The 13,686-nt window shown below is 45.9% G+C and overlaps 1 protein-coding gene across 1 annotated transcript; it reads left to right on the forward strand.

Moving 5' to 3' along the window:
- The first annotated feature begins 1,426 nt into the window (after nucleotides 1–1,426).
- On the forward strand, nucleotides 1,427–13,247 carry UBE2Z (ubiquitin conjugating enzyme E2 Z). The gene is made up of 7 exons (XM_036756618.1): nucleotides 1,427–1,747; nucleotides 3,378–3,450; nucleotides 4,759–4,946; nucleotides 7,073–7,184; nucleotides 8,791–8,903; nucleotides 10,793–10,883; nucleotides 12,739–13,247. The coding sequence occupies exons 1-7, from the start codon at nucleotides 1,437–1,439 to the stop codon at nucleotides 12,907–12,909; spliced, it is 1,059 nt and encodes a 352-aa protein (XP_036612513.1). The 5' UTR covers nucleotides 1,427–1,436; the 3' UTR covers nucleotides 12,910–13,247.
- The last annotated feature ends 439 nt before the right edge of the window (nucleotides 13,248–13,686 follow it).

Consider the following 13,686-nt stretch of genomic DNA (forward strand, 5'->3'; position numbering starts at 1 on the left):
TTGCCAGGAGCCCTGAAAGAACTCACCCAGTGAAATGGCTGTCACCTTTGAATTCCAGTAGGCTTTTTCTTGACAATTTCCTTGAGATCTTCAAGCCTCCCCATAGAAACCCTGGCTTGGAGGAGTCCTCCAAGGGAGGGAGGGAGCCAGCAGGAATGGTAGGGGGCACGGACAGGCTCCTAAAAAGCTTGGGTTCAAATTGTACTGAAGACCCAAGGCCAAGGGGAAATCAAAGCCGGACAGGATGCATGCCACTACACTTTCATTTAGTAGTTGAGAAACCGCCTTACTCGGTGTCAGTCCTACTTACCCTGGGCTCTGGTAGCTGGACAGACACTGAGTTTTTCTTCCAGGAGTGGGTGGGGAGGGGTTCCACCCACCTGCCTTTACCCAGTCAATCTTGTCACCAGTGGCAGGCATTCAAGATACCTGGTGTTGGAAGCCTGTGGAGTGAAAAGAATACTGTTCCTGGAGTCAGAAGACTAGGATTCAAATCCGGAATTCCAGCCTTTGATACCAAGAACAAGTTATCTTCCAGTCTTATTTCCTTAACTGAGTCCTATTATTTCTTTAGGAGAATAATGCTGGTAACTCTCTTTACCAGAGAAGGTGATAGTGAAGATGGCTAACCCCTTGAATTCAAATACGAGCTATTATTTTTAAGAGTGCGCACTGATATGCTAACGCAATTGAGTGAAGGTTACAAAGAGACCGGGCACTGAGTAAAGGTCTCCAGAAGGGCCCCATAGTCTTAGACTTCAGACTACTAGATCTTTATCCTGCCACTGTAGATAAGAATGTATCCCACTTAGAGATACCAAGGGTAGGGTGTGTGTGGGTGGGTGGTAGTGAGGTGAAATATAAATCCGCAATCCTCCCCCATTCTCTCTTCCCGCTCCCATCAAAAATATCTTAGCATCATAAGATTATGATCATTAGATCATAAACATCATAAGAACTGGAAGGGCCTTAAAGATAAGCTGATCCACTCGTCCCATTTTACAGATATGGAAACTGAGGCCCAGAAGGGTGCCAGAGGCTGTGGTCTGGCTTTTGGTGAAAGCTCTAAGACCTGAAGGCTAGTAGGGCTTTTTCTTGAGTTAGGGCACTTAAATGGATCCAAAGGTGCCGATCCCTCCTTCCCCCTCCCAGGGACTTCAGCCCCGGGTCTTAATCCCCAGAGAGCCAAAAGAATGCCCCCGCCCAGCTCAGAGCCCTCTGTCTCTCCGCCCCTCCCGTCCTGGAGGACCTCGGGTGGACACTCTTGCCCCGCGCTTCTCGCTGGTTGGGGCTGGGCGGAGTCTGTGGGGCCCGGCCAGGGAAGCGGAGGGTGGGACACTCTGGCCCGGCTCTCGGTGGTGCGGGGGCGGAGGCGGAGGGAGCGGCCGCTCTGGCCGGCGGACTCGTTGGCGTGGAGTCCCGGAAGCGGAGCGGCGATGGCGGAGAGTCCGACAGAGGAGGCGGCGACTGCCGGGGCCGAGGCTGCAGGGACCCCGGGCCCGGGCGCGGGCGGCGGCGGCAGCGGCGGCTTCGGGCCGCCCTTCCTACCCGACGTGTGGGCGGCGGCGGCGGCGGCGGGCGGCACCGGCGGGCCGGGGGGAGGCCTGGCCCCGCTGCCCGGGCTCCCGCCCTCGGCCGCTGCCCACGGTGCCGCGCTGCTCAGTCACTCGGCCTTCTGGGACCCGACGCTGAGCTCGGACTGGGACAGCGAGCGCGCCGCGCCGCAGTGCCTGCTGCGGATCAAGCGGTGAGTGCGGCCGAGCGAGGGCCCGCCTGGCCCGGCCCGCCGCAGCTGCCGCTTCTCGCCCGCCCCGGCCCCGGTCCCGGCCCCGGCCTGGGGCCTCCCGAGCCCCTCGCCCAGGCTCCCCAATTTCCGATCCTCTCTTTTTCTCCTCCCGCCCCTTCAGCCTCCCCCCTTCAGTTCTCAGCCCCCCCCACTCTCCCACCTCCTCTCTCTCCAACTCCCCCATTTTCCCCTTCCTGCCCCCCCCAACTCTTTCTGCAGTCCAAACTTTTCCATCAGCTCTTCTCCCCAAGTTCCCTCCGTCCTCATCACCCTTTCTATCCTTCTAACCCCTCCCTCCCTTCTCTTCTTCCCTCCTCTCCCCTCCTTACCTTCTCCCCAACACCTCTCCCTCCTTTCCCCTCCCCAGCATCCTTCCCTTACCCCATTCTCTTTTTCCTCCCCCTGTTCTTTCTTCCCTTCGCCCCTCTTTCCCTTCAAGCCTTCTCTCCCCTCCTTTCTGTTCCTTAGCCATTCCCCTACCCCATCCCACACTTTCCTTTTTTCCCTGGATCTTCAATTCCCTTACAGCAGGTATATACCATAGAAAGGGGCTACCACTTTTCCCCCTGTCTTTGTTCCTGGAGGACAGCCTCCAGTCCTGAAACTTTTTGTCCTGTTAAACTATTCCTTCTCCCTTCCTCTTTCCCTGGCCAGCTCTAGCCCTGTTATCCAGAGATCCCTAGGCTCAGTATCTTGTAAGTTGATGCCACATAAAGACATTTTATTCTACCAATGGAACCCTCTCTCCCAACCTTAGAAATTCAGTTCCCTTTCCCAACCTTTGTAACTTCTTAATCAAACCTCCAGCTACCATTCATCTTTCTGCTCCCTAGCTTTATACTGTTTAGACTAAATCTATATTTTAGTGATTTCTGGTTCCTTCCCAATTAGGCATGTTTCACTTGGGGTATTTCACCTTAGCATTAACCTCAACTGTCTCTAGTTCTGGAATGAAGCTCAAGGAGCCACTTGTAGAAGTCCTCATATTTAATCTTCTTAGCGTATAACTCCCAATAACCCCAGAAAAGCAACCCCCCCCCCATTTCTTCCTAAAGACAGATTCTCTGTGTTTCATTCCATTGGTCTGTTTCCTGGACAGACTATGTCCTCATCCCCCACCCCACCTCTTAGGAAGAGTCTTTTCTCATACATTTTCGTTGTAAAGTAAGCATAGTAATTTAGTTGTGTATCTTTTGGAATTAGTTGCATTTCTTTATATTCAAATTTGCTTTTTAGTTGGTAATATTTTATTTACAATTCATCCTGAATTTTTTTGCATCTAGAAATATTTGGGAGTGTGTAGTAAATGAATTGTCATGTTAATAGATGTTTTTCACACTGATTTCTGATACCATTGTAACCTTCCATTTTCCTTCTCACCTCCCCCGATGAAATAGTGCTCCTTTTGATAACACTTGGTTTTCTGCTTCCTTCCCGTGTATCCAACCCGAGAATCCCTGGCCTGTGAGCCAATACAAACACTTGTAGTACCACGCACTTAGTTCTGACTCCTCTCCCCATTGATATCAGCAATTGCTTTGCTCTAGGGCTTTCCCACCTTTACCCCTACTTCCCCTTTGTTGTTATACAGGGACATCATGTCCATTTATAAGGAGCCTCCACCCGGAATGTTTGTTGTGCCTGATCCCCTTGACATGACTAAGGTAGGTGATTCCATTGGGGGGGAATGAGTGCGGCCTTCTTTTCCCTTGACCTTCAGATAGATAAATATTGTCATCTATCAAATCCAGGGAGAATTGGAGGCCAGTCTCTGCCTGGATTATGGCTGTGTTTAGGGTCTTGACTAGGTTACTGTTAATAATGCCTAGTTTGGTATACTGTCTCATGCAACATCAACAGCAGTAAATATTTATTAAATCCCCTGCTGGATACAACATAATGTGCTGGGTGTTGGAGGGGGGGCCTACAAAAGTTAAACCAGCCTTTGTTCTAAAGAAAGCACCCTGAAACCTTAGTGAGTCTAAGGTCTAAGCATAAAATCTTCAGGCATGTAGACACTTAGGCTTCTCTGCTATTCCTAGCCCCACCCTTGGAATTAGACTCACACCTAAACCTTTGTCAGGCTGAAGTGAATTGCTTAAAGAGCACACCTCTGCTTTCATATTGCCTGAAGCAAAAATTCAGCCGGTAAATTGTTAGTATGGTCTTAGTTACTTTGTATAAGCTTGGCTTTTACATTTTTTTTTTGTCTTTTATGTGGTTGAAAATGTTTTTACTGGCATACCTTGTCCCTAGTAAAATGCCAGAGATGTTAGCTACATAGCCCTTTAGGTCCCAGAATTTGTGCTCTGTTCATACCAGCTGAGTTTGCTATTCAAGATGATCCTAAGGGTGCGGTTAGGGGGATCACTTGGGCAGTGTGTGGGTTCGATTCTACGCGGCATTGTGTTAAAGTATTCCTCCCCTTGGTTTCCAAATTCTCAGCAGATACCTCTGAATGTTAGTAAGATATCTAATTTTTCTAGTCCTAACAGTATGTGAATCTGATATAAATCGAAGGTCCTTTGAAGACCCAAGTTGTACAGTGCTGCTATATGGTCTTCTTCTTTGCAAACCTCCCCCCCCACCACCCGTTTGATCAACAAGAGAGGAAGCTGATGACTTAGCCATCTACCTTACCTCCAAATCTATTACTGACCTGTTAAAGCATCCAACTTTGGTCTTCCATTGACTCTGCCCTTCAGCTCAGGGAAATGAACTAGAATTTTGAATTTTGTTAAAAGTTCTAGGTAGAATTTCTGTCCGAGATGGAAATTTTCCATTTTCCTGGGAAGGTTCATAAATGAAAACAGGGTACATGTGCCATATGGTGAGGGTATGGGATGGGGTTACAAGAATGTAAGGTGCCCTGCCCTCTGGCATGTACAGGGGCATGGGCATGGGAGGGTTTGTGGTGGGGACGCTGCCATACAGTTTTGAGATGGTGCGCAAGATGGGCTTTTGTTTTGCAGATTCATGCATTGATCACAGGCCCATTTGACACTCCTTATGAAGGGGGTTTCTTCTTGTTCGTGTTTCGCTGTCCTCCAGATTATCCTATCCACCCACCACGGGTCAAACTGATGACAACGGGCAATAACACAGTGAGGTTTAACCCCAACTTCTACCGCAATGGGAAAGTCTGCCTGAGTATTCTGGGGTAAGAGGAGACTTCCAATTAGCTGAGCTGGGAGCCAGAGACTCTTGCAGGCTATTTTAGGTTGTGGGTATCTATTCTGCCTCTCAATAAATGGCTGTAATTTTTTATATATATATAGTTAGGTTAAAAGTTGCATCTGAGATTGGAACCACGTCAGATCTCAACCAAGCACAAAAATTCTAGGCTCATCTTGTTGTTTGGGTATTGTCAATCCCAATCTCTTTTCCCAATGTTAAGTCCCTGTCCTTGCCCTGAGAAGGTTAGAAATCCAGAAAGATGGTGTGAAAAAAAAAAATTCTGACACTGAATTCAGAGCACCTAGGTTCAAATCCTGCCTCAGATGCTTATTATCTGCATGTCTTGGGCAAGCCACTTAACCTCTCTGGACTTCAGTTTCTTCACCTGTAAAATGGACTAGATGACCTCTGAGGTTTCTCCCAATTCTAGATCTTTTTCCTTTGTTGCAGATAAAAAGAGTTTTGAAGGGTTCCTTTTTATCTGGGGAGTCAGGAGAGTGGGAGAATTGAGACTGCTTTGTCTCTTCCATCCCTTCCTGTGACTTGAAACCAGACCTACCTCCAGGCTTGTGTGGCAGCTGATTCTGGGAGCCACGGTAGTGGGCCATTTTTAAAAAATCCTTCAGAGACTCAGGGTAGTGGTAGTAGAGTCTGGAAGAGGGGGGATTTAAAGAGAACTATTATGACAAGATAACTAAATCCCAGGGGAAAAACAATCAAGCTCTGTTACCTGTGCAAATGGAAAAGATAATCCATAATAGTGAGTAATCCAAAAATCATTTCTTTTTAAAATCGCTTTCTTAGAAGTATAATATGGATATTACTTCCTGGTTATGTTTTGCTTAGCCAATGCAAACATTCCATGAGCTGACACCAAATAAGAGCAAAGCCAGGGGAAGGAAGAGGATACAGGATAGTTAGAAGTTGTTGGGTCTGGGGAGAGACCAGCCTGAGACTGGAAATTTGTTAGAGAATCCACAAAGTAGAAAATTCCCATTAGGTTCAGGAGTTAACAGTATTATTATAATGGACTTTTTTTCTGACTTAAGGTGTCATTTACTGACCAGAGACATTTACTCATGGAAGAACCTATTTTGTTCCAGAGTCATGAGTCTCTTGGTATATAAAGACCAGGAATTGAGGGGGGTTTTGAAATGGGATTGCCAAACGAGAGTCAAGAAAGAGAGCAGTGCTGGTAGAGGGCGGGGCAGGGTGGCTTTTGAAACCAGCAATTTTGATGAGCCTGATGGGAAGAATCATTAATATTTTTCCCCATGAGTAAGACTGGAAAAGGAAAGTGATCATGAAGCTTGTTTTTATGCCCCAGCCTCAGCACCTTTCTTTGCCTTATCAGGCTGAAACAAATGTTTCTTCTGTCACTTCCTGTCTCTGCTGTCATTTCTGCCCGCTGGGCTATGATCACATAGGTTTAGCTATTCCTTGTCCAGGCCCCTGTGAAGGAAAGGAAGTCTTCTTCCCTTCCAGTTGGAAAATGCTCTTGTACATTACTGTCTCTATGAGTCTTGGAATCTCTCCCCTTAGTCTTTTCTCATTATTCACCATGGCTCTACAAACCTCAGAGAACCTGATACTCCTTAGGTTCCAAGTATGGAACAGGAACCCAGATGTTCCTATGTTTTTGGCTTCATCAGCCTCTCTGTAACCTCCCTGCCAAGAGGTCTTTGCGCTTCTCTTCTCCACGTCTTCCCATTCCTCAAAAACAAAAATATCCACTCTTCATATGTAATTCTTTTCCAAAGTATTCTGAAGAGTATTTGCTAACTTTGATGTTGATTATCCTTGGAGGCATTTTCTAATTGACTCCATTTCCAAGTTAGTCTTTCCTTCTGTGGCTCTAGTTAAATCAGATTCCCTTGATCAGGTAGAGTTATCCTGCCTGGTTTCCCCTCTTTTTTCCCTTTGACCTGCTTTTTCGCCTTGAGATTGACTTACTTCCTTTTGAATTGGGGTAAGATGGAGGCTGGGAGATTCCAGATTGCTAATAGTGAAAGAGAAAGATTGAGTCTTGCTTTTGTGGTGGCCTGAAGGAGCCATATCTGTCTTCCCCAGCCTCACTGTCTTTCCTTCCCTCTTTGCTGTGTTTTTCAGTACTTGGACTGGCCCTGCCTGGAGCCCAGCCCAGAGTATCTCCTCCGTGCTTATCTCCATCCAGTCACTAATGACCGAAAACCCCTACCACAATGAGCCTGGCTTTGAGCAGGTAAGCCAGCCTTCCAAGTGGGAGATGTTGACTACTTTTAATGAGCTTTATGGAATCTGAGACCTTAAGAGGGGAGGGTCTTTTTGTCTTGTTCCAGATGTATAATGTTGTCTGCAGCCTCCTGGGAGAGTAGGTCTAACTGCAGTAGAAAAGGGGAGCAGTTGGCATGTTAAACAAGTCAGTAGATTTGGGGCTAGCAATATTTTTAGTTCTGGACACCTTAAGTCTCTAAGAAGAGACATAGTGATTCGTTAGTAAATGTGACAATCATGAGATCTGTGTAATGTGCTTTCAGTTAACTTATATCAATCCTAGGTAAGAGTTAGTAAACTGAATTTGGAAGATTAGTTTGGAGTCTTGGGGGGATGGCTGTCTGGAACTAATGGATTCATGTCTGCACTATCCCTGGCACAAGCTTGAGGTATTCCCTAGAATTTATACTGAGTTAGTTCCTCTCTTTTGGACCTTTGAAGCAACTTATAATTTATCTCCTACAGAGCCAAAAGTATCATTAACAAGGGTGAGAGTGAGTGTCTACACTGTAGAAATGTATTTTTTATTACCACCAAAAATAAGGTCAGAGATATTTAAAGACCTGAATTAGCATCATCCCAACTAAAGGGGATTCCTCGACTATTGGCTATTTAAGAATGAAACAAATTCATTCCCTGCCCTCAGGCAGAGAGGTATCACATTTCCTAAATAACACCATTCTGCCCCATCCTGGCTTGTCTGATTTCAGAGGAAGAAAATTGTGGAGTGGACCCCATTATATTAGTTGCAGCTGTTTGGAGATTGGGGTGTCTTTCCTACTTTAGGAAGTGTGGCTCTGTAGGTTCTGGACTTTTTATAGCACCTCCAAACCCATATGACAGACTGGCGTTGTCCCAGTGGGTTTTTTTTTCCCCAGTCAGAAATGAGTCCTTTTGTATGATAAAAGAATTATGGGAAGAAAACTTCCCCACTCATGCCCCCCTGTAGCACTCTGGGCCCCCATATCTCCCCAGCTTTCCAGATGGATATTTCTGATAAGGTCCTCTTGGTAGATTTGCAGTAGTGTCATCTGTGGTTGGCTTTTTGCCATTGACTTCCCTTTAATTTAAAAAAATAATAATAGGAATTAGAGACTTACTTGAGTGGGCATCACTAGCCATGTCCAGTAATAGATCCTGAAACTTCTTGCAGCTCCTGCCGTTATAGCCTCTATTAGCTGAGGCCCTGGGGTTCTCTGTGCGTCCTTGGGCACCAGGACAGGTCAGCTTTGTTGCCCTGCTTTCCTGATCTGTTGGCCCAAATTGCATCGAATTAATCCCTATTCAGCCTTTATCTGGCAGTCCTTCAACCTGAGATTGGAGCCCACGATGGCTAAAGGAGCTTTGTTGGGTTTATACATAGCATGTCTTCCACTGTTAGGGAGCTTAGCAACAATGCTGGAGTTCAGTGGGGGAGGGAATAGTTTTTATACATAAGAGTGCACCCTGCCTTGCATCTTCTATCTTTACCCGTTCCTGACATGCAGTACTTTCTTCTTCATCCTCACTCCCGGAAACTTCTGTCGTTTAGTATGGGCACCTTGAGTATCAATGCCATTTGTCTTTCACCACAGGAGAGACACCCAGGAGACAGCAAAAATTACAATGAGTGTATCCGGCATGAGACCATCAGAGTGGCAGTTTGTGACATGCTGGAGGGAAAGTGTCCCTGCCCTGAGCCCCTAAGGTATATGACAGAGAGAGTGACTGGGAATAGCAGGGGTGGAGGTGGGGGGACCTCACTGATGGAATGAGAATCACAGGTCCTCAGTATGCAGAGCATTCTTGTATTGGGCATAGGAAAGGAAAATGCAAGCCAACAAGCATTTATTAAATACCTGTTATGTGCCTGGCACTGCGCAAATTGCTGTGGATATAAAAGAAAAAAGGCAAAAAACAGCCTCTGTTCTTAAGGAGCTCACAGTCTAATGGGGAAGATAACTTGGCAAACAAGCAAGATAGATACAGGATTAATTGGAGATGATCTCAGAGGGCAACTAGGTGGTACACTGGGTAGAGTGCTAGGCCTGAAGTCAGGAAGGCTGATTTTCCTGAGTTCAGATCTGGTCTCAGACACTTCCTAGCTGTATGACCCTGGGTAAGTCACTTAACCCCGTTGGCCTCAGTTTCCTCATCTGTAAAATTAGTTGGAGAAGGACTTGGCAAACCACTCTCGTATTTTTGTCAAGAAAACCCCAAATGGGGTCACAAAGAGTCATACAACCGAAGAACAGTAACAGTAATCTCAGAAGGAAGGCATTAACATTAAGGAAGATTGAGAAAGCTCTCTTGCAGAAAGTTAGATTTACCTAGGACTTGAAGCCAGGAGAGGGAGATGAGGAGGGAAAGCATTTCAGGCATAGGGGACAGCCAGTACAAATTCAGTCAGAGATGACAGTGTCTGGTATAAGGAATAACAGACGCAGAGGCCAGTATCATTGGATCGTAGAGTAAGTGGAAAGGGAGTAAGATATAAGGAGACTAGAAAGGTAGGAAAAGGCCAAGTTATAAAGGGCTTTAAAAGCCAAACAGGATTTTATATTTGATCCTGCAGACAATAAAGGGAGCCACTGGAGTTTACTGAATAAGAGAAAGATGTTGTCACACCGTTTTTTTAGGGAGATCACTTTGATAGTTGACCAGCAGCCAGTTGAGTAGTCCAGGTCTGAGGTGGTGAAGGCATGAACTAGGTGGTGGTATTATCAAAGGAGAGAAGGGGCCCTATACAAGAGAAGGAAATGAGGTTCCTGCTTTTGGGAGGATTTTGTTTTCCCTAATTTGCCTGTGCACGTGTGGATCACCTTACTAGAACAGAAGCTCTTTGAGAGCAAGGATTATTTTTTTGTATCTCTGACACCTTGTGTATATAGTAACTGGTGCTTAGTAAATGCTTATTGAATCAGATTGGACAGAAAACTTAAACACTGATGAAAAGTATTCATTCAGGAACAGTTAAAAAACAATATAAAAGCAGGTAAATAGGATGCAGGCTGTATATAAACGTTGGGACAGTATGGAAAAAAAATTTGATCCAAGACAAGGGACTAATCAAGAGAAGCTTCAAAGGAGAGGGAGGGGGAAGGGATATTTGTGAAAGAAGAGGTAAGCTTTTCTGCAGAAATGGACAGATGATGAGCATGGAGCATCGCATATATTCTTATACTTGGTTGATGTGTTGATGGTTTTGCTGAGCTGCCTTTTTTTTTTAACTATGTTACAAGCAATAGTTTGCAGGGGAGGGGAAAGGGATATATTCAGACATGAATATATTCATTTTTAAAAGCAGTAGTAGTGAATAAGCTTGGGATGGGCAACAGCAAACAGATTGAGTTCAGGTTTCCTTGCTGTTCACGGTTAGAGTCATTCCAGTGACCACACTGCCTGGAAAGGTAAGTATGGACTGTGGCATTTACCAGACATCTTGTCCGAGTGGCCTTTTTGCCAAGGGCTGAGGTAGAAAGTTGGAGTATATGTTGAATCTAGCTGTAAGGTGAAGAGACAGGGCTAGTGTGGGCATGGAGTCCCTTCTCTCCCATTCTGCAAGCCCATGACCTTGTGTTCACCTTTGCCTTCCAGGGGTGTGATGGAGAAGTCCTTTATGGAGTATTATGACTTCTATGAGGTGGTGTGCAAAGACCGACTACACCTCCAAGGCCAAACAATGCAGGTAGAGCAGCTCTCTGGGCCTTGGGAGTGGGAGGTGGGAAGGGGGCAGGATGGGGAGTGGGGGCATAACTGAACAGGATGGAGGGAGTATACTGACAAACCAGGGATGGCATCAGCCTCCTGGCTAACTGAAAAAGATGGAGAAGTGAAAGGATTTGAGAGAGAAGGTCTGGAGCAAGGGGGACTGTATAAACCAATTCAGGTATTTGAAGGAATGGTGGTTGAATGGTGGTTCTTTGGGGAAGAAGCTCCTTAATGTGAAAAGTTATGCTGGATGAATAGAAGAACTCAGCAATCCAAACACAGGGCATTTAAAATGCTTACCTGAAAAATCCCTCATCTCTGAAGTGTTTTGGTTGGTCTGAGGGATGGATTAGATTTGATGGCTTGTTAAGGCCTTTTTCTAACTCTCAGAGCATTTGGCAACTGCTTAGGTAAGTTTCTTCCTTCCTTTTGTCCTCACCAGTGGAGAGATCAGGAGGATTGTGACGATGTGAAACTCATGTATTAAAAAATATCAGATGTTCTGTTGACTGAGGTGCAACTCTTGGTAAATGTTGTCTTTCACTTGCTCCAGGGTTCAAGTGTCAGGGTGTAGTTAGGACTATATTGTTTCCTGTTCCCATTTCTACTGCATCCTGAGAAGGGATATGTCCCCAAGCATATTTTGCATCAGAAGCTGTAACCTTCATTGCCCAGTAATTCCAGTATCAATCCTTGGAGGAAAAAATATTTTTTTGACTAGACCTATGATTTCATTCCTTTACCTCCTCTGTAACTTTTTATTGCCTGGGGCACTGAGAAAATTATAAAAGGAGGGTCAGCACCTGGAGATGGAGTGAGTGGGTGGGAATGAAGCTGAAGTCTGAAGGAAGGAAAGTTTGGAAAATTGATCACTTCAAAGCAAGTATAGAGTGGAGGCTTTCGGGATGTTACTCTGGGGAGTGAAAACTGTTTTGTAGTGGCTATAGAAAGCCTTAGTGGAAAGTGTGGGAGTGGGATGGTAGGGTTGTATGAGAGGAGCTGACAGAAGTGATTGGATAGCTTTTGGGATGATGTCAGCAGCAAGTCCCTAATTGGTCAGTTATGGAACCTGTCAGTTGCTTTGTGAGATACCTGCACTCTATCATATCTCACCAGTTCTTCGTCCTTATGGGTGGTCAACTTCTCTCTACTGATTTGGTCCCTCTGCTTCCACCCTTTCTTGTCCTCTGGAGTAAACTTTGCAGCTTATATAAAATAGTTTGTGATTGCTGACTTCGCGTAATAAAGGCACATTCAAGGATAGAAGGTACTTATATAAGGAAGAGGAAGAATCTTTTCAGGACTGGGTTGGTGGGTCTGCAAAAAGAGACAGAAGCTCTGTTTTTTTTCAGTGGCTAGGGACATAAGCTTTAAGCATTTTAATAACTAGATAAAGTTGAAAAGGCCAGTTATTCTGACTCTTCTGACTTCGGGAATGAAGGATAATCTTCAACTTTTCCTGGGGATGTTAGAAAAAGTCAGCACTCCTGTGTTGTGCATGTAAATTATCTAAGATGATTATGCAACTCCAGTGCATTGTCCTTTTAGTACTTTCCACCTGTTGTTTGCGGTATGCATTTGGGAAAGTAAACTCATTTTAATATATGTCTCAGCCAAATATCCCTGGGAAGGTAAGGGGGGGGGTGTAGAATGAAGGGGTTGGGTTCAAAACTTGGAGAAAACATTCTTAAACCTTAAATGGAAAAGGTTTTTGTATTGCTTGCAGTTCTTTGCTTTCCTCAGGGAGCTATTCTAGCTTCCATGGGGTTCCACTATTGTCTCTGATAGGAACAATTTCAGATCTGACTTTTTTCCTTTCTTTCTTCCCTCAGGATCCTTTTGGGGAGAAGCGAGGCCATTTTGACTACCAATCTCTCCTGACTCGCCTTGGGGCAATTCGTCTGAAGGTGCAGGAGAAACACCAGCAGGACAGTGCTGAAATAGACTCTGATAGCAGTTCATCTGAAACAGAGACAGATACGCAGGGGAGCTCAAGGGCCTAGATGCTCCCCGTACCCCATCCCTGGGATGGAGCGGCACCACATCTCCCTCCAGCCCCAACAGCATCCTGCCTGAGGCAAGAACCAAGGACACTCAGACCCCCCAGGGTGGGAGTGGGCTGTTGTTTGCAACCTTCTTGGCATCCTGGTACCAAGGACCATTTTCATCCCATGCCTAGGGCCAATCCCAAGGTACTGATACAGGAGAGCCTAGAGCATGGTTCTCTGGCAAAAAACTGACGGACATTTCCACTGGGGCAGTTTGTTGGGGATAGAAGGCAAAGATTGCAACTCCCAGAGGGGGTTGCCCAGAATAGTCAATGGGGATACCAGGAGGGGAGGGCAGGGTCAAGGGAGTGGGGAGGGAGGGAAGAGGGGAGGGTGTCACATGGCCTGTCCAGGTGGTTGTCTGGGTGTCTGTCTTTCAGTCTCGAAGCTGGGCCTTCCCCTTGCTTAACCCAGCCCAGCCTAGTGTAACCTCCTGGACCTCATTTCCTGTCTGCCACCATAATTTTGTTTTCCCTAATTTATAGTCACTGTTCTAGACAGACCAAAGAGAAGGAACAGTGGTGGAGTCTGGGCTACTGGTCAGAAAGCTTTACCTAGCACCCAAGCACCTTTCTCTCCTGCCTCTTCCCTACTCCCTTATGCTGCCCTTAGATGGAGATTTGATTGAGACCAGCAAAAGGTCTTTGCAAATCCAGCGCAGGCGCCATGGAAACTGAAAATACTGTTTGTTCCCACAATCACTGATTCTCATGGAAAAGTCCTCAACACTGG

Source organism: Trichosurus vulpecula, chromosome 4 (genome assembly GCF_011100635.1).
Source record: "Trichosurus vulpecula isolate mTriVul1 chromosome 4, mTriVul1.pri, whole genome shotgun sequence".
In the NCBI taxonomy this organism is placed as follows: Eukaryota; Metazoa; Chordata; class Mammalia; order Diprotodontia; family Phalangeridae; genus Trichosurus; species Trichosurus vulpecula.

Coding starts and splice junctions, on each gene's coding strand:
- UBE2Z (XM_036756618.1), top strand. CDS start 1,437: ATGGCGGAGAGTCCGACAGAGGAGGCGGCGACTGCCGGGGCCGAGGCT. Junction 3,451..4,758: donor ATCCCCTTGACATGACTAAG/GTAGGTGATTCC, acceptor TTTGTTTTGCAG/ATTCATGCATTGATCACAGG. Junction 10,884..12,738: donor TCCAAGGCCAAACAATGCAG/GTAGAGCAGCTC, acceptor TTCTTCCCTCAG/GATCCTTTTGGGGAGAAGCG.